The sequence below is a fragment of the Coffea arabica genome, chromosome 9e, assembly GCF_036785885.1.
Source record: "Coffea arabica cultivar ET-39 chromosome 9e, Coffea Arabica ET-39 HiFi, whole genome shotgun sequence".
Classification (NCBI taxonomy): domain Eukaryota; kingdom Viridiplantae; phylum Streptophyta; class Magnoliopsida; order Gentianales; family Rubiaceae; genus Coffea; species Coffea arabica.
This window is the reverse complement of record NC_092327.1, coordinates 34,475,151-34,502,109: the sequence shown is the minus strand read 5'-3', so window position 1 is coordinate 34,502,109 and position 26,959 is coordinate 34,475,151. Positions and strand designations below refer to the sequence as shown.

The 26,959-nt window shown below is 35.3% G+C and overlaps 2 protein-coding genes across 8 annotated transcripts; both read left to right on the top strand.

The window, feature by feature from the left end:
- The first annotated feature begins 8,321 nt into the window (after positions 1–8,321).
- Positions 8,322–16,527, top strand: LOC113709587 (protein NARROW LEAF 1). Of its 4 annotated transcripts, none has more exons than XM_027232387.2 (6): positions 8,322–8,648; positions 9,498–10,004; positions 10,304–10,447; positions 13,184–13,424; positions 14,310–14,810; positions 15,692–16,527. In XM_027232387.2, exons 2-6 carry the CDS (start codon positions 9,510–9,512, stop codon positions 16,105–16,107), a joined length of 1,797 nt encoding a protein of 598 aa, XP_027088188.1. In that variant the 5' UTR covers positions 8,322–8,648; positions 9,498–9,509; the 3' UTR covers positions 16,108–16,527. The 4 variants fall into 4 exon arrangements, with proteins under 4 accessions (XP_027088188.1, XP_027088189.1, XP_027088186.1 ...); XM_027232388.2 differs by having other exon boundaries at positions 8,323–8,648; positions 9,565–10,004; XM_027232385.2 differs by having other exon boundaries at positions 8,323–8,648; positions 9,474–10,004.
- A 2,931-nt stretch (positions 16,528–19,458) lies between these two features.
- LOC113709809 (uncharacterized) lies at positions 19,459–26,643 on the top strand. Of its 4 annotated transcripts, none has more exons than XM_072066087.1 (6): positions 19,459–22,357; positions 23,463–23,937; positions 24,010–24,267; positions 24,340–24,501; positions 25,804–26,120; positions 26,205–26,643. In XM_072066087.1, the coding sequence occupies exons 1-6, from the start codon at positions 22,277–22,279 to the stop codon at positions 26,340–26,342; spliced, it is 1,431 nt and encodes a 476-aa protein (XP_071922188.1). In that variant the 5' UTR covers positions 19,459–22,276; the 3' UTR covers positions 26,343–26,643. The 4 variants fall into 4 exon arrangements, with proteins under 4 accessions (XP_071922188.1, XP_071922189.1, XP_071922190.1 ...); XM_072066088.1 differs by having other exon boundaries at positions 19,461–22,357; positions 24,013–24,267; XM_072066089.1 differs by having other exon boundaries at positions 19,461–22,357; positions 24,343–24,501.
- Positions 26,644–26,959: the final 316 nt, after the last annotated feature.

The following is a 26,959-nucleotide window of genomic DNA, read 5'->3' as shown; positions in this document are numbered from 1 at the left end:
CTGTGATTAGTGGAGGTTGAGAAATGGTTTCTAAGTTACCAGAAATTTACTTACACTAGTGTACTCTTTCACTGATTAATTTCTGTCTATTAAGAAAACAAAAGAAATGTAAAACAGTTTGAAAGCAGTGCCACAAAAATAGGAAGTAATATAGGAGTTGTGGGACGAGTGATTTCGTGGAAGTTATAACTATTCTGACTCTTTTCAGTTACTGTGTACTAGTGCTCAATACACACCTAATGTATGTGCAATCAAAAAATACATAATATTTATGGTCATATATTTTAAATAAAATTTTTGTTACTGAAGCAAACTTTAATCTTTTAAATATTATTCATAAAATAATTTTATATTGGTAGGTATAATGTTTAGGGGTAATTACGTTGAAAACATATACTTAAATAGTTAAAAATAAAAATAGTCATGAGTAATTATAGATAGTTAAAATAAAGTAGTTTTTTATAAGTTCATAAAGTGATAATAAATGTTAACTGCAATGTTAACTCCAAACCCGTTTCTCAACCCTTATATATAGCATAGATAATAAATTTTTATCGTCTACCAAGAGATACTTTGTGTATAACTGTATATGACCTGCCTTAATCCAACTACTATAATTATTTACTAGAAAACTTCAACCGAACTACTACCAATACTAGTAGTGATAATTGGAGTTCAATCTCATATGCATGTCATTCATATTGACTGGTATTAATACACTGTTCTTGTGGGCAAGGGTGATAGTAAACTGATCTTAGAAGATGAGAAGATTAGAAGGGAAACTGACACCATGAGGAGAGGAAAACTGATCCTAGAAGAGATTTGCTCCGAAAGATTGATTCTACAGTCTAATTGTCTCAATGAGAACGAGTGAGAGTTTGCACCCATGAAGTACTTCATTTTAAGATCTTATTTGTTTCATAGTAAAAAAAAAAAGAAGAGAGAATAAAGCATTTAAGGAAAAAATAAAGGATAAATTTTATATATACTGACAGTGTATACACTATCACTGTTAGATTCATGACATGTGTGCAAAAGTTGAATTTCAAATTAAAATTTTGCGTAGTTGTCATTCATGTAAGACTGACAGTGTATACATTGTCATATACACCGTCAGTGTAGGAAAGATTAATCTAAAAATAAAACTGGTCTGCTTCCCCATTTTGTTCATGTATGAACAAAGCCTAAGATTTGAGTTATTCTATTTTGATTGCATAAGAGCATATCCGTTTTTGGGTCGAATACTTGAGACCGAGACCATGCACTCGATTATTGTTGCCCGGGGAAGCTTTACTGGAGATTCCTTTATATATTGTTTGGTTACACCGTGGCCTAGAATCCATTTTGACTACATTGGGATTTTGTGGAAAAAAAAAAGAAAAGAAAAGAAAAGGGAACAATCTTTGGTTGGGTTAGAATTTTATAGGAAAAGTGAGTAATCTTGTTGTTGGATTTGGATAGTAGTAGTTTATTGGGCATCGGAAGAAGTTGAGGGATTTGTGAACGTAATGTATGTCTTTCTTTGAAATAATTATAATTGGCTCACAATAAACGTTATCATTCTTTAATATTTTCTTTGTCAATCCAATTTCACAAATTTTATAGACAAGACAAGAAGTCTCCAAACGTCTTTCATGTTAACTAGTTAGGTGAAAGACCCTTTTATAACTAAAATTAAGACATAATTACCTATAGTGAGTTATAAACCCAAATTATTCAAGCTATTTACAGGATGGCCAAATAATAAACTGATCTCATAATACAATGTCAAAGTTTTCTAGAAAATGGCTTTACTAAAATGTGAATTTCCTGGCAAGCCATTTTCAAGAAATGGATCATCTTTGTTATGGCCAAAATTTTAAGAAATGGCCAAATTATGGTAATCGTAGTTTAAACATGGCCAAACTTATTATGTTAACCAATTTCACACAAATAAATCCAAGAATAGTTCTAAAAGTCCAAATTAATTTTCCAACTCAAGTTTAAATAAGAAGAACCCTATTATATGGATGAGTTTAACTTTAGGGCCAAGTCTGAATTCAAATCCAACCCCAATCTTGACTGGACCGTTTCTACAAGTTAATGAATAAATAAATAAATAATGCTTATTTCATGGATAACCAAATTATTTCACCTTATAAAAAAAATGATACTTTCTAAAAAGGAAAACCTTCCAGTTTAGAAAACTTATCAAATATCTTTTATAAAAGGTTTAGACATGTTTTCTAAGGTTATTCAAAATAGAAATAAGCACTTTAAACACAGGACATATGAATTGATTAAGGTATATATATATATATGTCACCGGTCATAGGTTTGAAGCGAGTTCATGGACACTTTAAGAATCTTTTCAGTCCAACAGTTTGAGATAGGTGATGCATACCCCTTTATGTTCTTTGAAGAGTTAAATATGAATTTTCTCATTTAAATGCATTATTTTAATATATGTAAAATGGATCATGTATACATATTTGAAATATTGTGCTATGTAATATTTTATGAAATGAGTGGCATATTTTCATGAAATAAAAAAGATATGCATGTGATGTGTGATGTGAATTTATGTTAGGGTAAAATACATAAAACCCCCTTGTGGTTTACCTATTGTACATAAAACTTCCTTATTATTTAAAAACCCACACATAACCTCCCTATACTTTGGACTTCTTTGGAACTTGGATGAAAAGCATCCAAACTAACGGAGTTTGTGATACACGCGTGTATTAAGTGAGTTTCAAGTGACATTGTCAAGGACAATTCAGTATTTTGCAGTTTTTTGTCATTTCCTTTTTTATTTCCTTTCCTTTTTTTGGTTTATTTTCCTTCTCCATTTCTTCCCTGCTCACTACCAAACTGGTCAATAACACCAAAATGATCAACGACACTGGTGAATACCAATCATCATCAGTACCACCACCGATCACCAGTAGCTCCACCATCGCCACCAATCACCAGCAACTCTACCACCAATCATCACTAATTTCAACGCTCAATGATCCCAAAATAACACCAAAAAATTTCCAATTAGATAGAGCGCAAAATAACAACAAAAATTCTCAATCTAATAGTCTCAAAATATTAACAAAAAATTGTCAATCAATGATCCCAACCTAACACCAAAAGCCTTCAACATATCAATCACATAGTGGCTCTACTATCAACTTCAAATTAATCCCAAATTCAATAGAAACATGAATGCAAAATTAGATCTGACGATGGCCATTTGTCGGTGGTGTCAGTTGAAGGACGGATGGAAGGAAATGAAAAGGGAAGCAAAAAAAGAAAAATCAATTGACGGCCAAGGAGGAGAAATCGAGGTCCACTGCCTTCATGTAATTGGAGAGTGAAGACCCTCTTGGCTTGCTTGGAATACTGAGAGACAGAGCCTCCTAATCAACTGTGATGGGGCCGAGACCTTCGAACGATTGGTGATGAAGATACAGACAAAAGAGCCGGTTTTGTTGCCTAAGAAACTAATGATTCAGAGGAGAAAGAGACTAAGCAATCCAAGTCTCCAAAAAAAGTTGCTGCTTAGATTTGGGTTCTTAATTTTACAGAAGAACACATGAAAAAGTCATGAGTCTAGATCGGCGGTGATAGAGATGCTGCTGAAAATGAAGATGGCGAGATGGTGATAGCAAGATGATGGCAGCAATGAAAGGGTGGTGTTGGCTGGATTGATGGGGCAAGAAAAAGAAAGAAAAATCAAAGGGGAAAGGGAAAACAGAAAAATGTTCTGAAAAAAAGGAAGAAATAAAAGCCCATTCTGACATTTCCTTGAAGAAGATGATACTTCTTATAAAATTTCAAATGAGCCCCTTAGTTCTACCTTTGTTTTCAACTGAAGGAATAAAGTTTTTAAAACTTTAATTGAGCCCTAAGTTAACCTTTGATTTAGTTTGGAAATAGGGTTAATATAGAAATTTACATCTTTCCGTCAATTTGGATAATTTCTGTCCATTATCCAAAGAAGTCCAAAGTATAGGGAGGTTATGTGTGGGTTTTTAAATAATGAGGAAGTTTTATGTACAATAGGTAAACCACAGGGGGGTTTTATGTATTTTACCCTATATATTATGAAAAATTCTAAACGATCATAAAATAGATAGTAGGGGTTGTAGTCCTAATATGTATGGTCATGGTAGCTGTTATGCCCGCCGATTGACAGTCATGATAGCCACTGTATCCAACCTATTGACTTATGTTATGTTATGTGATCGAACGGTTTATGAGAAACCTCTTTGTCGCTCTCTTTGAAGCAGTTTACTCTGTATACTCGGTACTCACAAACCGAATATTGCATGTACTTGTTTATGAACTATACTTTATGAAATAAGATGACATAATTGACACATTTATGATTTGTAAGAATTTTCTATGAATATGATCATGTCATGTTATGTGTTTTCATACCATGTTCAATGGGAGACCACCTCTAAAACCTATGCGATTAAGTGCCACGTCGGACGGAGGTTCTTATGTGTATACCACATGCTCTCAATCTCAATGAAATATGTATATGTAATGTATGAAAATATATCAAATGTTTTATTCGATGTATGCATGTGATATCGTGTGACCAAATTTAAAAATATATAGTATGTACATAGTTACATCATCCAAGAGGGGAGTAAGTATTATCTACTAGACGTACATCGCTCAACCTGTGTTTTCTTTATCTTTCTTGCAGATTAGAAAGCAAGATCGTAGACGTTTAGAAGATAAGAAAAATGTAGATAAATAGACGTTTTCAGTCTAGAAGTATAGATAAGGTGTACAACAGATATTTGGATTCGAATATTGTATGTATTTTTTTTTAGTAATTGTAAGTTTTAAATTTTAGTGAATCTTCATAAGTATGAACATGTTGTCTTGTATTTGTGGGAGTAAATTCTTATGAGTACGGGGTGCCACGTTGCAAATCCAGATTAAGATATTGAGAGGACTCTTTCTGACAAAAATATGTAATTGTCAACAAAGTTGTTGCTTTTTTCTTTTCTTCAAATCCAAAAATTTATTATTTATACATAACACAGGTCGTGGATTCAACATTGGATAAACGGGGTGAATGCCCATCTTTTTCATTTCTACAATAAGCATTTCACATAGATGGAAATGTTCTCTATCGACTAAATATTTATTTTAAACTATCTTTGTATTAACATGGCTCTATTTGTATTTTAAACTATCAAAATATTTGTTTGGATTAGCAATCTTTGGGCGTGTTTTTGAAAAATTTTACGGTAACAGCGTATATGAAAAATTTTTATTATAAAAATTTTGAAATATTTGATATATTGTATGGATGAGATATTTTTTGAATTGTTGTGTATTACTATAATATTGTATTTGAAAAACTTGTTTTTTAAAAAAAGGGCCAATCCAAACGGATAGTTTCGACTAACCATGCTACATCTAAACTTCAAACAGTTTACTTTAACCATGTTAATGGTCCTACATTATTGATGTCTATACAATATGCATGGGGTTAGCCGTTTCAATGGGATCTTTTATCCAGGATGGGGGAGAAATTACCAAACATCTAGCATTCTCTCATGCTTGCGTTCGTGACAGAAAATGTTGGTGATGTTAACTCCATTACTCAATTTTTGTGCTAAAATAATTATTCTAGATCATGATCATAAGCTCTCAAATAAAAGGAACCCATATCATGGTAGGTAGATATCTAGATTATAGTCGTATTAGATATTTAGATTAGACGAACCCACCTGAATCAGAAAGATTAAATGAACCCACCTACCGCACTTCTTATTTAGCTAATCTAGTTTAAGCACACCTTTGGATTGTGTGATTAGAATCTTAGACCTATCATGAACCTAATTCCTTGGCTGAACCACAAAAGCGTGTGACAAAACTGACACTTTTAACATATGTTTTAATTAATTAAGCATCAGCGGGCGTCTACTACAGCGTTAAACAACTTTACTTCTCTAAAAAATTAACACTTGAAGTCTCTAATGACAAATACTCACTAGGCATCTTTGGCCAGATCCTAACTGATATTATCTAATCCTATGAGATTTGATGGCGTACCTCAAACAGTGTTAGTTTGTAGATTTCTGGAAAAACTAAATATTTGTTTGCAACGGATCTTCTGCCTCATACTTTGTGCCATTCTCTGTCCCACTTTTTATTATATTGTTATTTCTCCTTTATGAGCATCATATTTTAGTTCTTTTTTAATTTTTTTAAGATCCAATAACTATTAATTGAGTAAAAAATAAATACAACAATTTTAAACTAGTAATATATAATAGAAAATTTAAACATACAATACAAAATTCATAAAAATCTCATTTTTTTAATACATTTTGATTTTTTGAGTTTGTTAAATTTTGTGTATTACTTAATTAATAGTTATTGGATCTTACGGAAACAAAAAAAATAAAACTAAAATGTGATGTTTATGAAGGAGAAATAGCAATATAATAAAAAGCGAGACAGAAAGTGGCACGAAATGTGGGACAGAAAATCCTTTGCGATATTCGTTATAGTAAGGATGCAACTTGGGATTCATTATTTTTCAGCTTGTTCAATGGTATAAAATTATGTATAAGAATACAAGACGTATATTCTAATTACTATATACAATTGGAAAATAATTTGTACATAATCGAACTCTCAAATCAATGTCTGGTTGGATTGTAATTCGTACGAAATGGACTTGTAAGAAAAGCTAATTATTAAATAAATAACATTTGCTTACCAATAATAGAAAGGAAAAAAAATAGCATTATATATATATATATATTTTAATTCAAGGTTCATCACTGGGGGGAAAATAGAGAAAGACAATTGTAAAAAATTTCAATAATTTTAGGGGGCAATTGCGAGGTTAGAGAGAATACTACCAAAATTCAAGAAGGCAAGAATGGGATAGTTCCATAATTATTAAAATTTTATAGGTTATTTTAGAATTTCAACTAGTTTATTAACAATACTGGCTACTGTTTTATTAAAAGAAAAAAAAATGACAAGAGTGATGGATTGAGTCCGTTTTGGATTCTTCTTGATGGTATAAGCAAATATTAGTGAACAAGCAGGTAGTCCAGTACAAGTGATACGCATTACAAACCGTTTGTGGCGCTGCATATTTGGAAGAGTCCACTGATAATGATTTGATCATTGAAAGGTATATAAAGACAATGTAAGTGACAAAAGGATGAGAAGATAATGAAAAGATAATGACAGCAAGACAAGGAAAGATGTTAGAATTACTTTTGTATTTCTGAGAGGATGGTCTACACCTGCTACATTTAAAGCCATTTGTGAAGGGAAAAACAATGGGGTGGAGCATCCCATGCGTGAGAGCCTGAGAGTGGATAAGGTCCCTCTGGACCTTCACATTTCTATCTAACCTTTCAACACATGTTGCTTCTGCTAACAAACCAGCACCATTTCCTCAAAAGAAAAAAACCTTAAAAATCATGGGACACTAACAATATTGCAAAAGGGATGGGATCAGTTTCTTGTTCATTGTTACTTTATGTGACAAAGATTAAGGTGAATTTAGACCTCTTTCTAATGGAAAAATCTACAGTCTAAGAAGTAAAACCGGACAACATGAAAGTATTACTGCAGTTCATTTTAAAGTCAAAGTCGAGTGTTTATGCTGCAGTAATTTTTCTATTGGAAGTTTTTGCTGATTTGATATAAACATCATGATAATCCAAACAAAAGGGCTCTTGACTGGAAAATGCACCAGCATTGGTTTATCTGGACTGCTACAGGATGATACGGTGGAATGTTTCTAGAAAGAGGTGGTGATAAACGTCATACCAGAGTTAAAAAAAGTGTAGTAGTGTTACTGCGGGCAGAGGACACACTGGCATATTGTAAGAAGAGCACAAAAACCATTCCACCCGGCCTCTTGTGATGAGTGGGAAATGAATTGTTTTGATGAATGAGTGTGCAGCTTTTGGGGAGCAAATATGGATGGGCCCTTCGATCCCCACCAAACTTAAATGTCTATACTCTATAGTATCCAAGAAAATGATTTTTCCTCTTTTTTTTTTATCTTCCATTGAAATCTTCTCATACCTTCTTGCTTCTCATCATCAAAGGAGAAGAGTGTGTCCTTGTGTGTGTGTTTGTTTGTTTATGTGATCACTCAAATGATGAGTGGCAAATATAAGTGGCAAAAAGGAACAGTGGAAAAGAGTGAAAGTGACAGCAAAAAGCAAGAAAGAAAAAAGCCCTGGGAAAAAAACACATTAAGAAATAGTTCTTTTGTAACACTGGCAGATACTAGTCTATTACACTGTCACTATGTACATAATAGTGGTATGTATTTGTAGCCTTGTAGGTTTCTATTTCCTAACTGAAAGTCTTTCTATATAGTTTTCATTTTCATTACTATATATCTGTGTCTGTATTCTCTCTCTCTCTCTCCCTCTCCAACACAAACATACTCCCTCTCTATCAGAGGCTGAGGAAAAAAACAGTCAAAAGATACTTGTATTTTCTTCTCCTGATTATTCAGCAGACTGGCAATATGGATTGATTTTTGGTTAAGAGTTTCATTTGTCTGAATTGATTTGGGAGATGGGAAGTTTGAGCTAGGTTATCATAATATTGGAGGGGCTCCAGAGTGAAGCCTCTGTCAAGAGCTTCATCATTGCTGACAGGTGGGTTTTTATTGAATTAGCATAAAGATTCAATCTTTATCGGATTTCCTATCTGGGTTTTGCTGAATTTGGTGAACCGGCTTGATTGACCTTATCTTACCAGAATTTTGCTGCTATTCTTTTATAAACTCCAATAATGGTTGTAATTATAGTTTTCGAGGAGTGTATGCTCTCCTTTCCGGAATGCTATCGATTCTTTCTTGCTCTCTCCCCTGTGTTTCTGCACATATGTCAGTCCATACTTCTAGGTGTATATCGCGCGAGTTGTTTCTTTTTAGCCTGATGGAGTAACTGGAAAATTTCCTTTTTCTGCATTAATGTAACTGTTTTGCTATTTTTTTTTTCTTTTTAGCATGGTGGGGATGATTAATAGCTTGTATCTGTAACTTCTTTATCTCTTTGTAGCTGCTGGCAGTTTCGCGTACTCTTTATCGTTTTCTGTATATGAGCATGGAAATGATCCTGGATAATTCTCCCACTTTGTCTGTTGTGCTGCTTGTATTTTGCCAACTTTTACTGAAATGATTTAGTTTTTCTGGTAATACATATGCTTTCTTCTGAAACCATTTTGTTTTCATTGATACTGTATAGTGTCCATATACGTGGTTAGCATGTAATTAGTTGTTTCCTTAGTGTTATTCATCACCCTTGCAGAACCTGCATTAACTTTTGTTACATTCTTGTGGCACTTTCTCCTAATTGTAGCTTGTTTCAGAACCTCAACTTGGACTCTTAGCCTGATACTCACACCTTTTCCCTGGTCTTACTTCTTTTCAGCTTTTGTTGGTAAATTTTTTGAGAAATTGAATTCAGTACATTTATTAGGTAGATAGCTCGAAATTTTCATAGGAAAGCTGAAAAATGGATAGGGCAAGTTTGGATTTAAGATTTAATCACTCTGGATCCTCCCAATCAGAGGAATCAGCTCTGGACATGGAAAGGAACTTCTGCAGTCTTCCCAATCTGCATTCATCAAGTCCACCACCACTACAAGCATTTGCATCGGGTGGGCAACTCTCCGAGAGCAACGCTGCCTACTTCTCATGGCCTCCTTCCAGTCGGTTAAATGATTCTGCTGAAGATAGGGCTAATTACTTTGGAAACCTTCAGAAGGGTGTTTTGCCCGAAACGCTTGGCCAATTGCCCAAAGGGCAGCAAGCCACTACCTTGCTTGAATTAATGACTATTAGAGCATTTCATAGCAAAATCTTGCGTCGCTTTAGTCTTGGTACTGCAATTGGGTTTAGGATCAAGCGGGGAATGCTGACAGATGTACCAGCTATTCTTGTCTTTGTTGCCAGGAAAGTTCATAGGCAGTGGCTCAATGAGACCCAGTGCTTGCCGACTGCCCTTGAGGTATAAAATAGTTAAAGGTGACTATATCTTTACTTTTGGTATCCTCTGGCTTTTACTATATCACAACGATATTGTTATGTTGTACTGATGCACCTTGGGTTTTAGCTTGATTGGGTCTTAATTGCTGGATTACATGCCAATGGAACTTGTGTTTCTAAATGGGGAAAGAATGGGTGGAGATTGTCTAAGATTTTATTAACATGTTTTTGAACTTTTGAACTGCATGCCAATTTATTGGTTTTTTTTTTGTTCATTTATTATTGTATACAAGTAAATCTCATTCATGCCCTATTGAGCAGGGACCCGGTGGTGTATGGTGCGCTGTAGATGTTGTTGAATTCTCTTACTATGGCGCCCCTGCAGCAACCCCAAAGGAGCAACTGTATACAGAACTTGTGGATGGTCTGCGGGGTAGTGATCCATTCATTGGTTCTGGTTCCCAGGTAATAGGTTTTCATTTAAAGATTAACTTTTGGGTTTAAAAAAAAAAATTCATTTGGGTTTAGCACAAAACTTCTTTAGTAATAGCATAGCCTAGATGTCCTTGAGGGTAATTCCCTGCACTTTCGTATGAGTTACAGTGAAATGCAATACATGACAAGAAATTTAAAGTAGGAATAGTTTTGAGATGCTTTACAATTCTGGCTTATACTGTACTCAAAATCCTTAGTTGTTCGTTTCTTATGCAGACTTGACTGCATTGTTCTTAACTTCTTAAGGAGGAATTTTTGTTTCAGATAATGATGCGTGCTGCCTCTAATTTTTTCTTATATGAGACTGGGTTAGTGATCACAAATAACAAACTCAAATTGGGGCATGGGCATGCATTGCTTTCAGAGATGAAAGATTTAATATCTGTTATATGTCAAGCAAAGGTATGACTTGGCATAGGAAAGACAAAGGCTTTGATGAACACAGACTTCCCTTTGCAGATTGCACACTCCCAAGTGAAACTGATGCCACCATATGGACTTCTCTAGTTGTTTATTTTATAATCTCTATATCAAGTTTGTACCTGTAAAATCTTTCAAGCTTTTTCTCCTTACTGGCTTGCGTCTTCATTGTTTTATCAGACAATAAGAATAGATTCTGCGTTGAAAACTGTGACATTTTTACTGAAATTGCTCTCTGATATAGGACAGGTTTCTCTGGCTTGAATGAATGTTAGTTCCAATGACCATACGAGGTCTAACACCTGTTTCATTGTGAAGAAACAAAGCCATCCATCATTTTTTTTTAGCTTACAAAGGTTTCTGTTGATTATTGTTATGCAAATTAGAGATAGCCAAAAACATTGTTGCAGGGCCACTAGAATTCAGAACTAGTGATATTGTTTAAAATCTTAGGCTAAGATATCTGTTTTTACTTTACCGTTCAAAGTTCTAGAATAGTTGCAAAGCTGGTGAATGATATGAGAATCTGGTAGGGTTGTTTGTGGAAAAGGCTTATAGGACTCTTGAAAGTTGAATTAGTAGATTCTATGGCAGAAGAATGCAGTGACGCAGAAAGAATAGTACAAGGATATATAACCTCGATGTAATATAGCATCCTTGGTAAAGAAAGATACATAATGTATCCTTTGTTAAGAGCCAAATTGTTTCAATCCTTTGCATGATTGTACAAGATGTATATGTATAGTCCCAAATGATATGCAAAAGATAATTCAATCAACTATGCAAAATTGTTTGGTTATCATGGTGGAATTGAATACCATCACCAATAAAACTCTATACACTTAACAGAAGTAGAGGATGTCTCATTAACACAAGTGGCCTGGGATGTAACTTTTTTTCACACTGGCAGGCTCATGTTTGGACTCAAAGATTTTGCATGTGTCCCTTAGCAAATAAATGACTGGAGAAAATCTCCCAGCTGCACTCTTATGTGGCCTTAATAATGAATTACTTCTAAAGGGCCCTCAAATGTAAAATACTTAAGAATTATGACATAATAAATCAATTTTGTAGGGCACACTGTATTACTCTTTTTTTTTTTGGGGGGGGGGGGGGGAGGGGGTTGTTTGGGGGAGTTACACCTTTTTCTGAACATCTTTGCCCACTGTGGTGCTTCGCGATTGCATTCTGACTCTATACTGATGATTGCAGCCTGCTTGGTACCCACTGTGGATTGGCAATCACAATGACAATGAAAAATTCCTCAATGGCAATAACTATTGGTAAAACTTTTCAGGGGTTTGGTATTGAAAAAACAAGGAATGGCTTTTCAGATTGAACTCCCCTCCCCCCCTCACCAAAAAAAAAAAAAAAAACTTTTTTCCCTTCTTCTTTGTCGCTTCCCCAACCTTCAACCACCGCCACCACCACTCTTCCAACAAAATGGTCACCTTGTGTCCAAAAAAAAAAAAGGTCACCTTACTGTCTATCAATTATATTTGGAGGAGTTGAATTCAAATTTAATCGAACATTTGATTGTTCCATTATGCCAAGAGTGAAGCTTAGAAAAGAACAAACAACAAGGTTAATCTTCTAATTTTCACCGTAAGTTTCCTACACAACATACCAGTTCAGTAACCACCAAAACCTGAGTATAAATCAAGAAACCCTCTCATGGCAGCCATAACACCCAGAACTACCAAGTGGCACCTAGAGCCGACGAGTTTGTGCAGAATGAAGTAAAGGCAACAAGTATTGAATCATGCATAGTGGAATTGAGAGATGGAGAGACATGAAAATTGGAGAGTTGGAGAGAGAGTGAAGCAAGGAGGAAGATGCTGCTGGGTTTTTTCATTTGTATTCATTCGTTCCCTTATTTGTTGGTGTTTCAAGTTTAAAAATTCAGGAATGGGCGAAAGTGCCCAATTTGCTTGGATATGAGCATTGCCCACCTTAGGGTTTTCCATAGTGATAGATACATACTCATAGGTGTCAACCAAACATCATGTATGGGTTTCAAGAGCTCAAAACCCATAGTGGAGTGGGGATTCCCCCCAACCAAACACCTGGTGAGTTACTATTATGTTGTGTGGCTGTCAGTGACAAGTCCATTATCTTTGCCATACAGTCCTCAAACTTCTTTCATGCAATCTGGGATTTTTTGTTTATTGTATTACCATTCCTGGAAATTTGGAAACTCTCTGTGTGTAAACTCTCTTTATGCAATAACATTTCATGATCGTCTATTACCTTTCTTTCAATCTATCTGATGCTTTTGCTTTCTAGGTTGCTAGTCAAGAAACATATGGAACCCTAGGTGCTATTGTGAAAAGCCGGACTGGGAACCGTCAGGTTGGTTTCCTTACCAACCGACATGTAGCAGTTGACTTGGATTATCCAAGTCAGAAGATGTTCCATCCCCTGCCTCCAAGCCTTGGGCCTGGGGTGTATTTGGGTGCTGTGGAAAGGGCAACATCATTCATAACTGATGTCCTTTGGTATGGCATCTTTGCCGGGACAAATTCAGGTATTATCACTTTAATTTTTAAATATGGTTGGTTGGCTTCCCCATTTGCTACAAGAGGAAAGTAAATTGTTTAGGATGCACAAATTTAGCTTGCTTTTCCTATATTAAGGAGCAGATAACTACTCCTAGATGCCAGAGTCTAAGTTTTGGGGATTAAACTACTTCTAATGGCCACAAATGTAACTTTTTTCTTTAGTGTACTGTGAAGTAGTTCCACAAGGTCATTTCTAATATTTCTGAACATAATCCTTGTGCTTCTTAAGATAACTGTTGTGTATAAATCATAGTAGGTTGATTTGATGAATCTTATTACCATGTTGATTTGACATCTATCATCAAGATACAATGCTTCAAAGTGAATCAAATTATTTCCTACAATTGACTTATGTGTTTTATACATTATTAAAGAAAGTACGTTTCAGTGAACAACCACTTCAAATAAGAACAATTGCAATTGTGTCTATCTAGTTAGCAGTGTGGAGATCTAGCCAACATGAAATTTGTGATTTGGGAGAAAATATCTCATATTTGCTCACCCATGGCATGGTGTTGTCAGGAGGTGCAAAGGTTTAATTAAGAATATAAAGATGAATACATGGAAATGTGAAATGACATTCTTTGCTAATGCGACATTACAGCTAAGCACTTTCTTATTATCCCATTTTTCTGGCTTTGTACAAATTTAAAAATATTGTATGTAGAATGATTAGTTGTATCTCTCACTAGACCTCCTAGTCATTCTTATAGATATAGATGTATGTAACTTGTGCTTGGCATGAACGTGATTGTCAGTACACATCTTATATCTTTACCAGTAACATGCATACTTGTCGTAAGGTTGATGTTGATCACACGGATGCCCAACACAATGTTGTGATCCTGCAGAAACATTTGTTCGAGCAGATGGAGCCTTTATTCCTTTTGCAGAAGAATTTGACATGTCCTATGTAACTACATCTGTAAGAGGTATTGGTGAGATTGGTGATGTCAAGACCATTGACCTACAGTCACCCATCAGTAGTCTCATTGGCAGGCAAGTGGTAAAAGTTGGAAGAAGTTCTGGCTTGACTACTGGGACCATAATGGCCTATGCACTGGAATATAATGATGAGAAAGGGATTTGTTTCCTCACTGATTTTCTTGTTGTTGGTGAGAACCAGCAGACTTTTGACCTTGAAGGTGACAGTGGAAGCCTCATTCTCCTGGCAGGTGAAAATGGGGAGAAACCACAGCCCGTGGGGATCATATGGGGTGGGACAGCTAATCGAGGTCGGTTGAAATTAAAGGTTGGCCAGCCTCCTGAGAATTGGACTAGTGGAGTTGACCTAGGACGCCTTCTTGACCTCCTTGAACTTGATCTTGTTAAATCCAGTGAAGGGCTCCAAGGTTTGCATTTCTGGATTTCTGGTTGTCATTGTGCATCATATAGCCTGAGGTCATCCTCAACAACCATATTATCTGCTTAGACATGAAAATTGCCAGTGATTGTATTTGGATTCGGAATAAAATTTGAGTGCGTCTAATTGTTACAGATAGTAATCCATCGAGTTTCTTATGCAAGTACCTATAAGACACATGGGTGCACACGTGCACTTTGAAAGCATAAGCACCTCATGTAACATGACTCTTGATTCTTGGTGACCTGTTCATGTTATGAAAAATCACTCAAATCATGCTGTGTAGTCTGGCATGTGAAAATACTGGACAGCTGAGAAGCCAGATGTGTAGCTTTTGCCCTTCATCTGCTGGGAAAGAGGATCTGTTGAACCATGTCCTTACAATGCTGTAAAGTCTGTTGTACTCTATTATCGGAAAACTCATTTCTGTGAAGCTAGAATAAACTGTACATTTTGTGCGAGTATTTTAGTGGCGAGATGGATCCTGGTATATGGTATATGTGAATCAGCAATGATGGTTGACTTGCTATGGATGCATCAACACAATAGATTGACGAGTGCATTTATATACATGCCTATAATTGTACGAGTTTAGCTGCTTGACCTATTGTCAGTTATATGACATCTAGCTATAGCTCTTGCAGTGAAATTATTTAAGCAAATGCCAGCGCATCTGAAGTAGTGCACTTGTAAACATAACCTTCTAGAATTCTAGTGTAAATTCTCTTTGCTATCTAATGCGTCTCTTTCTTTCTACTTCCATATATACAGAAATGTAAGAATCAAGGATCTTGCAAGCATTTTTTTCCTTCCATGAGTACTTCAGGTGTCTGTGACTGACCCTGCTTTTCTTTGTTTCTTTGTGAATAGCTGCACTTCAAGAGCAAAGAAATGCATCAGGGACTGGAATGGATTCTACAGTTGGAGAGTCATCGTCTCTCGATCGAATTCCTTCCAAGGATAATCTTGGTTTGAACATGGAACAAGTTCCTGCAGATGGGGAGTGTTGCCAGGAAATTGTTCCACCATTCAGGCCTGATGAATTTCACATTGAAAGTGGAAGTGAATCAGCCCCAAGTGTAGAGCTTGAATTCATTCCAAGGTTTGCTGGGACATCTCCCATGCATCAGCACAGAAGTCAAGGAGAGAACACAGTTTTGAAGAACCTTTCTGTGCTCAAGAATGGACCTGATGATGAGATTTGCGTTTCTTTGCAGTTAGGTGAACCAGAACCAAAGAGAAGAAAGCATTTGGAGGCCTCCTTGTGCATTAAGAACCTGAAATAAAGCCAGCAATCTTATTTTTTGCCTATGAACTTTCCCTTTGAGATTTATCCCATGGATGGATTTAAACTTTTTCACCAGTGGTGCAAACAGCAAACCTGCATGCATCCAAAGTTTTGAGCTCTGAGGAAAAATTTGTCCCTCCTTGGAGAAACAATAAGTATTCTTTACCCCATGTGTTTCTGAAGGTTACCGTGATAGGCTACTGTACAATATAGATAAGGAAATGCTAGAAGGGAACTGAAATATTTTCATACTGTTGTATATTACTTCGATTAAACAACTGGGGACTGTATCACAAGCACTTTTGGGGGGTATTGTTGTACCCGACAGCTTGGGAAGTAGGTGATAATATTCTTGTAATATACGAAATGTAATTCTTCTATCAGAAATTATCAGTGAAACAGCAGGCATTTGAAGGAATTAGGTGTTTAATTCCAATGGTACCTGGTTACTCCTTTCTTTATATAATAAGAAGTCCATAACACTATTAAGGCCAAGTCTGATTGATATGGACCAGATTTTTATACTTCTATGACAAGACTTGCTTTTTTGTTTTTCTTTTTTTAACCTCTCTCCGTACTTTTTTCAATCCTAACGGTTAAACATGAGATTCGAATTCTGAACCTGGAATCATTAGGTCGATCTAGTAGTTAGTCTGCTTGTTAATACTTTTTTCAATCATATTTTTATTTTATATATACCAAATTGATACAAACTTAGCAATCTAAATAATGTCCGGATCTTAAATAGCAATCTAAATGGGTTATAATGTCCAGAGTTCTGCTGTACACATGCCAGGTACAGTAAATGGTCCAATTATTCTTTGATTCCCATATCATAACAAAGTATAGTTTCTTTTTTTCCTTGCTTAATTTCTATAACTCTTTCACTCTCGATTCCATTTCTGTTTTTGGTTTAATATATAATTAGTTTCTAAAAGGTCATGTCCTTCCACTGAAAATCTAATTCTACCATGCAACGAAGTTTATTCTCCAAGAAGATTTCTTTCCTATTCTTGTTTGGTTTGTAAGAGCAATTCCAAGGAATTTTCTTTCTAATCAGCTTAATATCATTTAATATAAATGTCGACACAACTTATAGTTACTCAAATAGATCTAGAGTTTAAATAGTTCAAACCCAATTGTTATTTACTTGAAATAGATCACTTTCTTTGACCTTAGGCTAATGATTTGTTTGGATTGAGCATTATTTATCCAGTTTTATTTGCTTACATCATCATTACAATTTCCAATACACCTTTTTATCTTCTCAATTATCTTTTTATCTCACATAAATCACATCACAAAAAGTGCTACAGTAAAAATATCCCAAATAATCCCAAATAACTTACAATCCCAAATAGATTGTTTCGTGGTAGCTTTCCTCTCTGTGTGTGTATATATATATATATATATATATATGTCTTTCTTGTTTTTTTCTCTATTCTGTCTTTGATTGGGATTTCATAGTGGATGTGACTTCTTGGGTGAAATGATCTATTATTTTGTGTTTTCTTGCCAAATATAGTAATTGTAAAAGTAGTGGGCACCCCAAACTCCCTTTTGCTTTTTTTTTTTTTAATTTGATTTTCTTTAGTAGATTCTCTCTTTATTTCCCACGATGCACTTCTGGATGCATGGAGATGTCTTAATTTATTATCTATGCCATGCATAAGTGTATTATAGAAAATGGAGAGAGATTTGATTGGAGAGGAGCCGAGTCCTGTTTTCTTCTTCTTTTTTCCCCCCAATATTTTGGTCTTTGAAAGATAATTTCCACAATCTACCTAGTAGGACCTACTATCTATTTTAATTTGCACAATTATAGTTGAAAATCAATTTATAGTTTTTAGCTGAGGGTTTATCAATATTTCCAATTTTCTTAACAAGATAGAGGAAGAGGTGCTTGATACTACAATTTTAAGGAATTTGTTTTGTTGTTTCACTTTCTGGCCAATTAATGTACGTCAAGAGGAAAAAACACAAGATTTTTGTTTGAAAAATATTGGATCCAATATTTCAAACTCAAAAAATGTTTTTTTTTAAAGTTATTTAAAGAAATTAAAAGCCATGTTGTTTCACTTTCTGGCCAATTAATGTATGCCAAGAGGAAAAAGCACAAGAATTTTTTTTGAAAAATATTGGATCCAATATTTCAAACTCAAAAAATGTTTTTTTTTTAAAGTTATTTAAAGAAATTAAAAGCCATATGATTTATTCTATTTTGACGTTGACTATCAAAATTTCGCAAGGATTTTTAGTAGTTTAAAGAGTTATAATTTATATTAGTATAACCACGTGCAAAACAAATGATTTATTACTTTGACGTTCATTCCAATTTTGTGATCTCTTCAATCTTCATGTAATTAAGATGTATTAATCAACTAAGCATTACCAATCAAGCTCTTGATTGCTTTTGGACGGTATTTAGAAAAAAAAAAAAGTTTACAATTTTCCAAACGGGGCACATTCCATTACTCGGTTGTGCATGGAAAAAAAAGAGTTGATAATTTTATAAGTTTTGTCAAAAGCGGAGGACCTCTGAAGCAATTTGCAGGTCTCCGTTTAGCTTCCGTCATCTCTGTTTTTTTCATATATTATTCTTCCTCCATTTTTTATCTGTCAACTGCAGAGCCTTCTCAGCTTCACTTTACTCCTAATTTGCAGCTTTCAACAGTAAGTTTCAGACCCAAAAAATAAAAGCTAGAGCAGAAAAAGAAAATGGGACCCCAATTTTCTTCACTGTTTTTGTTCTTTTTTCTTGATATACAATTTTTTGGCTAATCCTTTTGTAAACTGCAGGCAACTTAATTATGGGAATCTTTTGTGTTCAAATTGGCAGTTTGTAATCTGGGAGGTTCATTGGATACGAAGATAACCCTATGCTACATCTTTTTTGGCCTTCAATTCCATGTAAGTTTCAATTTCTTGCGTTAATAAATGTAAAAAGTTGTTGGGGTTATTGTTTCTGCTTCTAAAGCTTTAGAGCTTTGAGGGTTATTTATGACATCTTTAGTTGAAAAAAGGATCAATTTTTTTTTTTGTGATTGTACTTTGCATGATTAGTTTCTTTAAGAATTCTACCTGGGCATTCAGAATTGGATGCATTCCAATCCATTTAGCAAAGCTCCTATTCTGTTGTTGGGTGGAGATGCTTAAGTGCTATATGAGGAACATGCTCATCTCTCTCTCTCTCTCTCTCTCTCTCTCGTTTCTTTTTTTAAGTGTATTTCAATTTGGAGTTGCTCTATTTTTAAGCTAATGGTGTCTGGTCGAAATGGAAGAGGACATGGGCCACCAGGAGTCTTCTCAAGTGAAGGAGCTCTGAATATGTAAGCTATTAGGTTTGTTTCTGATATTGTATTTTGAGGATGCTGGTTTTTATGTCTCTTTTTATAATGTTTGAACATTATTTGTGTAAATTTTGTATTTTTATCATTGTTGTTGGGGTTGTAATTGTTATTTCATAGGATGTTCAATTTAATTGGATGTTTAAACAGGTCTTTGTTCATAATGGAAAATAAGTTAATTGACTGAATGTTACCATTCATTACAAAATGAGTTAGAACAAGAATCAATATACAAGGATCTTGATCATTGGATTAAATGTGGAATATCACTGGCTAAAGACTAAATTTTAATCTAATTTTGTGGACTTAGTTTAGTTTCCAAGCTACATTTTTTCATAGCTTGAGAGAAGGATGTTCTGTGTAATACTTCATCCCCTGGGCTGGGAATGACAAAGTAGCACTGTAAAGATGTCTTCAAACCATAATCTACCATTTGAAGACAATGAAAGGGAGTATGACATTTTATAGGATATGTGTCTGGTGAAAGTCAATCTGGCTTATTTGTTGCATTTTGAACTTTTAACTAAATTGCACTGGAAGAGGGTTCATTTGCTGAAGCCATTTGATCACATTGTGTTCCCAAGTTCCAGTCTATTGAGTTTTGAGTCCATGATTATATTGGTCTCAAGTCAATCGAGGATGCAAAACTGCTTCTTTTATTATTTATGTTTGAATTCTAGATCTTTTGCTTCTTACAAGTCCCTTGAACAATTTAAAACTTTGGTTGCTAGAAAGGAAAGGTCATGATCAAAGGAGTTAGCTATGTCTCTAGATGTCAGAAGAGATCTTTTTTGATACTCCTTAACATGGTAATCCTGAAACAATTGGAAAAAAAAGGATAAAAAATAACGGCAGATAATGCATGTTCTGGTCAACATCATGGCAGTTGAACTTTTCTGCCGAGAGAAAGTATATGTATTTGTCCAGTTGGAAGGAGGACGAGCTATTGGATATTGCAAAAAGTTAATCAAGGATGAGTTATTGGACATTGCAGAATGTTAATTTGCTTTTGTAGAATAGAGGTTTTCATCCTTTCTTCTCCCCTTGATGCTTTATTGTCCTTGCCGTATTATGTATCCACTGCTGCAGAGCGAACAAAATTTTTGCATTTGATGCTTTACAGTTTGGTGAGTTGATAATTTTTACTCCATTTCTGATTTTTTTTCTTGTCAACTTGGTCATGGCATGGATGATGCCTCAAAGTGTATGACGGCCCCAGATTATTGTCAATTAGATTCTGGTGACAAGTTAATTTTAAGTCTATGTGCAAATATGTCAGGAATTAGTATTTCATACCATATGCCCTGAAGGCCTCATAACCATAATTTGTAAGCATTAGCATTCTGATAGTATGGGTATATGCTTGTTTGTCAGTGTCCTTATGTGTTGGTTTGTAGGAATTACTGTTAAGGTTGTCTCCTCATCCATCAATTATCCTTAACCTACAAAGTCATGCAGTCTATCTATTTGTTGAGCGAAGTTAGTTCAAAAAGCAAAACATGAAAAAGGGAAGAGGGGTCATCCATACATGGGGTGACATTGGTATGGTTGCTGGAAATGCTAGGAACAACTACATACAAAAAGATTTCTAGTATATTGTGTGTATTAAAAGTTAGATGTATTGGATTAAATGACTGATGGCATATATTTGGAGTAGGAATCAACTGTTCCCATTTCTTGTTGAAGAAATCCCATTTAAAATCGACAATTTCTGTTTTTTCATCTACAAAAAGCAGTTCAGTTTTGTTCTTATTTGGTAAGCTCATGAACTAATCAGATTGTATGCGCCATCAGTGTTAGAGGCGAAAACTGTTTCTTCTGGTGATGCCACTTCTAGATTCTGTTGGTCTTGTTTATGTGAAAATTGGATTTGGAGTTTATGGATCATATTCTGCTGATCAGTGAGATTACATTTTCCTCACCTCCTAATCAAGGAATTCTCTTAAGTCGACTACGGATCCGCTACGATTTCAAGTGGTGAGAAGATGGATTTCCATGGGTTAAGGGTTTGTCTGCTTGAGGTGGTGGTGTCGTAGTCGGCAAAGATCATTGGTGGTGGTAATTAGTCATAATCGTTTTGAGGGTAGGAACAAAGTTGAAAAATTGCAACCAAACACCCGAAAATTATGAAAATGCAAATCTTTTCTTAGAAAATCATCATGAAAATGTTTTACATCCAAACAAACAGAGCCTGATTGTTTTTGGTTTTCGTTCAGAACCGGCTGTAGTGCATGGTGGTTTTATGCTCCAAAAACTAAATTTGTTTTTGGAAAATTAGGACAAAAGCTAGTGCACGGCGCAGTGTGTCAGCCATGATGCTTAATATATGTAAAAGGTGATTAAAAACTCATTTCTTTATACATTTCCTTCTATTCTTTTGAATTTTTGCTTCTCAAAATTGGAATTAGGTGGAGTCCGACAAACAGAAAAAAGTATTAACAGTAAATAAGCTGCCAAAGGGAGCATGTGTGTAGATTTCATAATAAACAAGTAGGTTTGGGGGTAGCTCATTACTTATTTTGCACCTTGTTGGTTCCGTGGCAAGATTGTGCAGCTTTGGAACGGCATTCGTCCATTGCTTTCTCTCCCTCTCTCTCTCAGAGTTAATAAACTACCAAAGGGAGCGTGTATAGATTTCCGAATAAACAAGTAGGATTGGGTGGCTCATTAATTTTGTGCACTTCATTGGTTCCGTGGCAAGATTGTGGAGCTTTGGAACAGCGTTCTCGTCCATCACTATCTCTCTCTCTCTCTCTCCCTCCCTCCCTCTCCCTCCCTCTCCCTCCCTCTCTCAAGCTTCAGGGTTCATATAGCACAGAGATGGACAAGAACAGGGTTGACAAAAATTTTAGGCCCATGTTTTTAATTCACATGTACATGCGCAACAATTTTGCACCAGTGGTAAACTTCAAATTATATTTGAAAAGATGTACATTGAATTTCTAGAATTTTCTTTTCCCTTTTTTATTTGGGGCTTTTGAAATGCTTTGGAGGCATAAATTGTGTTTGTTGATTTTGTCATCATTTATGCATACATGAGTTCTCCAATTTTATCTAGATCTAGATTCCCGTATCTAAACTTAGGTTCAATGTCGTTAGCTATACAAGGACCATGAATGTATGAAACGATCTTACTAATGGCCGTGGACCTAATCAGCGCATATGACCTTAGGCTACTAGTGGTTGGTTTTCGGTGGTAGTTTGAAATGCTTTCCAAATAAACTCAGTGTCTTTTACTTAATGAGGTAAATTTTATTCTTTTTTTTCTTCTTTGTCATACTTTTCCCTATTTGGCCTTTGATCTGGTTTAGATGGTGGATATGACTTCAAGCATGAACTGATCTGTGGTAAAAATGCCAAAAAATTATTATAAGGCACCCCCAGTCACCTTTCTTGCTTTGTTTTCTTCTCTTTTCCCCCCAATATTTTGGTCTGTCCTTTTAAAGGTGTTTTGCACATGCACATCTTAGCTAGCAGGACCCACTATCTGAAATTTTAAGGATGCAAAGTGATAGTTAAATATGAATCATATCTATAATTAGTATATTTACACTTGTCATTGATGCACTTTTGTGTTTGTAATGTCTTCTCACCCACCTATTACGACAAATTTCTCCGCTTATTTTCACCATTGATATGGAAGATATGCTTGTAGCTGTTAGTTCTTCATACTCTCCATGATCATATAAAACAAATAACTGAGCAGTATTTGATAATTGGACAGAAAATTTGTTATTCTATTTTGTGTTGAGTAGTCGATTGCAGAATGAATGTAAAGACATGATCTATCATCAAGTTTCACACGTTTGTTAGAAAGAGAATGCTTATTGCTAAGTTCACCTATCATATATATGTATTTTTTGTGCTTTTGCCTTGCTTCAGATACTTGTAACCAGTAAGAATTTGCAAACTATCTGACTGGCACAATCTGCATATATGTCTGTTGGAAGTATTGGATCCTCAAGAGTAATGGTATAATTCTTTTTCTTTCCACACTCACTTGTAGGAAATTCCAACTCACTTTTTGTCCAAGATAGAGGAAGAGGTGCCTGATACTGCAATTTTAAGGGATTCTTCTGGTCGCTCCTGGTCTGTTAAAGTGCGTCAAGAAAGAAATGGCATCGTTCTTGCAGATGGGTGGGAAAATTTCTCTGTGCATCATTCTTTAGTGCCATCAGCGAGCTTTTTACTCTTTAGATATTGTGGAAATTGGTGTTTTGAAGTAGATATCTTTGCTTGTTCTGGATTGGAGAAGGAAATAGTGGATGCTAGTGGAAACAGTGAAGCTAGCCCTTCTGGTGTGAAAAGTAAGAAAGATGGACGAGGTAAAAGAACAGTTCGTTCTGTGAAAGACAACTTGCCAAAATCTTATGTTCCTGGTCCACGTAGCTTAAGTCTTAAAAATAAAAAAGACAGACGAGGCAAAAGAAGTGTTGGTTCTGCAAAAGACCACCTGCCAAAATATTGTGTTTCTGGTCCAGGTAGTTTAAATCTTAAATATACATAAATAATATTCATTGCATTACAGTGATTTGAAAATTGGTCTTTTGAAGTAGACATCTTTGGTGATTCTGGACTGGAGAAGGAGATAGTCAGTGCTGGAGGAAACAACGAAGCTGGCTCTTCTGGTGTAAAAAATAAGAAGGGTGGACGAGGTACAAGAAGTGTTGGTTCCGTGAAAGACCACCTGCCAAAATCTTGTGTTCCTGGTCCACTTAGCTTAGATCTTAAAAATAAAAAAGACAGACGAGGTAAAAGAAGTGTCGGTTCTGCAAAAGACCACCTGCCAAAATATTGTGTTTCTGGTCCAGGTAGTTTAAATCTTAAATGTACATAAATAATATTCATTGCGTTACAGTGATTTGAAAATTGGTCTTTTGAAGTAGACTTCTTTGGTGATTCTGGACTGGAGAAGGAGATAGTCAGTGCTGGAGGAAACAACAAAGCTGGCCCTTCTGGTGTAAAAAATAAAAAGGGTGGAGGAGGTACAAGAAGCGTTGGTTCCATGAAAGAACACCTGCCAAAATCTCGTGTTCCTGGTCCAGGTAGTTCAAATTTTAAATTTACATAAATAATGTTTGCTGTGTTACAGAAACTTGACGATTTAAATTCCTGAATCTGCATTTGAAAGAAAAATTATCAGAAAAGTGAAACAGAATGCATGGTTAGAAAAAACCAAGCTTAAACTTGCCATAGACAGATGTTGCACGTATTTATGCTTTAGTACTTGGTGGAACAAGATCAGGACATTTGATGGAAAATAGATAACTATGCTCTAGTTGGTATTTACCAGTGGGCTTATGGAGCAATATAGGAAGAGGCTAAGAACAATGGTACCTTGCTGTGTCAGTAGATAGTTTAGACTTTCATATTCTTTCACAAACATAACACTGAGAAGTAAATATTGTTCAATTACTTAGGTTTTCACCAAAATTGCCCCCTGTAGTGGGAAAAGAAAATTGCTAAAGACCAGAGTCACTTAGCTTAATTTTTAGGTACTCATTGTTGCAACGTAGTATGCTTAGCTTGGAATCATGAGTTGAGTCACTCTAATCTTTCTGTCAAGCACCCATTCGAGTGAATATCCTCATAGTTGAATGAGAATGACTTCTTTTGATCTTCTTTCCTGATGGCTCTTTCAACCCTTCAAGGTGCTTTTAGATTTTTTACTGTCTCTTTCAACTTGTCCCTCTTTAATGTATCTCTTTATTCTTTAGATTGTTATTCTCTCTAATAATTCTTAAGTTGAGGTATTCTTGCATATCTACTGTAAGTATGCTTGTTACTAAGTCAGTAGTAAATTCTCTTCAGCAGCAAACAGTTATCTAGAGATAAAGTTTGTCGCTTTTTAGGTTTCATGAAGTTAAAGTTAGAAAAAAAATGTTGGGACTCAATGTTAGATGCAAAACGTAATCTTGCTTATAGGTGTAGATTGCTATGACTTAGAAGTTTTTGTGGAGGTTGTGCCAATAATATTAGAAAACAAAACCTTGTTCAGGAAAATGTAAAACAGGTTTCACTGCCTGAATTTTTATTTGATGACAAGTTCACATATGCTTGGTTAACAAAATTATTTGAGCTGCAAAGCATTGGTTTTAACAATCCTACTTTGATTGGGTGCTGGGTCAAGTACTTGTTTTATGATTATGGTTGATGCATGTTGGTGGTCATTAATTTGTGTTAAATGGTTCATTCCTGGGTAATGCCACAAATGGTAGAATTTTAACGCATTCATGACGTTGATAAGAGTCTACTGGTGATCTGTCTATGATGTCTAACCCAAAGAATAAATGTAGGAGAACTACTGTTTACTTTGAACAGTTCCTTACTAGAGTTGATAATTGTAGGGGTGCCATACAGAACTAGAATTGCCTGGAACCCAGAGCGTCTTGGTCTTTACCTAGACTCATGTTTAGAAGAAGCAGCTAAGGGGCGCCGTCGGTCAGGCAATTTAACACCAGAATCATGGCAAAAGGTTCAGTCAGTTTTCAAAGAGAAAACAAATATTGATTTGACACCGACACAGTTATCAAACTTTTGGAGCGTTTTAAGGAAGAGATATATGGTCTGGTCAAAGATCATAGCAGAGGCTGGAAATGGTGGGTATGATCCAGTAGCCAATAAGATCAATTGGAATCAGAAGCAGTGGGAGGAGTATATAAAGGTGGATCTTACTACTATTTATGACTTGGTAAAAGTAATATACTTCTTTTATTATGTAAATATAGGACCTATTACTTTGTCTCAGGTGAATCCAGTTGCAAAGCGCTTCCGAAAGAAGAAGTTGGAATATCCTGAGAAGATGAAGCTATTATTTGGTTGCTACACAGCAGTACATGAAGATGGTGGGGTTTCATCTGATGAAATGTACTACAGCAGCATTTGAAGGTTGTTCACATGTGCAGACTTTGGAAATGAATATCCTGGTAAACTATTTTCAGGAACTGGCATATTGAAACCAGACTTTTGAAAGCTTGAAAAATGAGCAGTTATTGGAGGTTGAATAAAGAATCCATGGAAGAACGTTAGGTCTGTTTTGAAATCAATAGGCTTTGAAACTGTTAAAATTAAAGCATCTTCGTAGCTATATTGTTTGATGATTTTGATATTTGATATTATATTTTCCTTTTCTCATGATACTGAATATGTTAAGAGTTGATGCATTTTTGTGCAAGTAAGTTTTTCCAGCGTGTGCTGTTTCTTGTTTGCCTTTTGCTTTTTGCTATTAATGAGAAGTGCTGTTTCTTGATGCAAAGCCTCTTTTTGTCTCCTTCCTTTCAATATGGCCATCCCCAAATGCAATCCCTTGAGTTTTGCGTGGTTCCAACTTCCCCAATTCCGGCAACCTGATCATTAGATGCTCGTGCATAGTATGAAGTTTTGCCATAACATAGAAATTAGAAAGACCATTGCTTGGGATGTCTCCTTTTGCCCTCTTTCCTCAGCTTTCTTTTGGGTAATTTCTTTTCATAAAAAATATGAGGTTGATGGTTGACCCTTTCT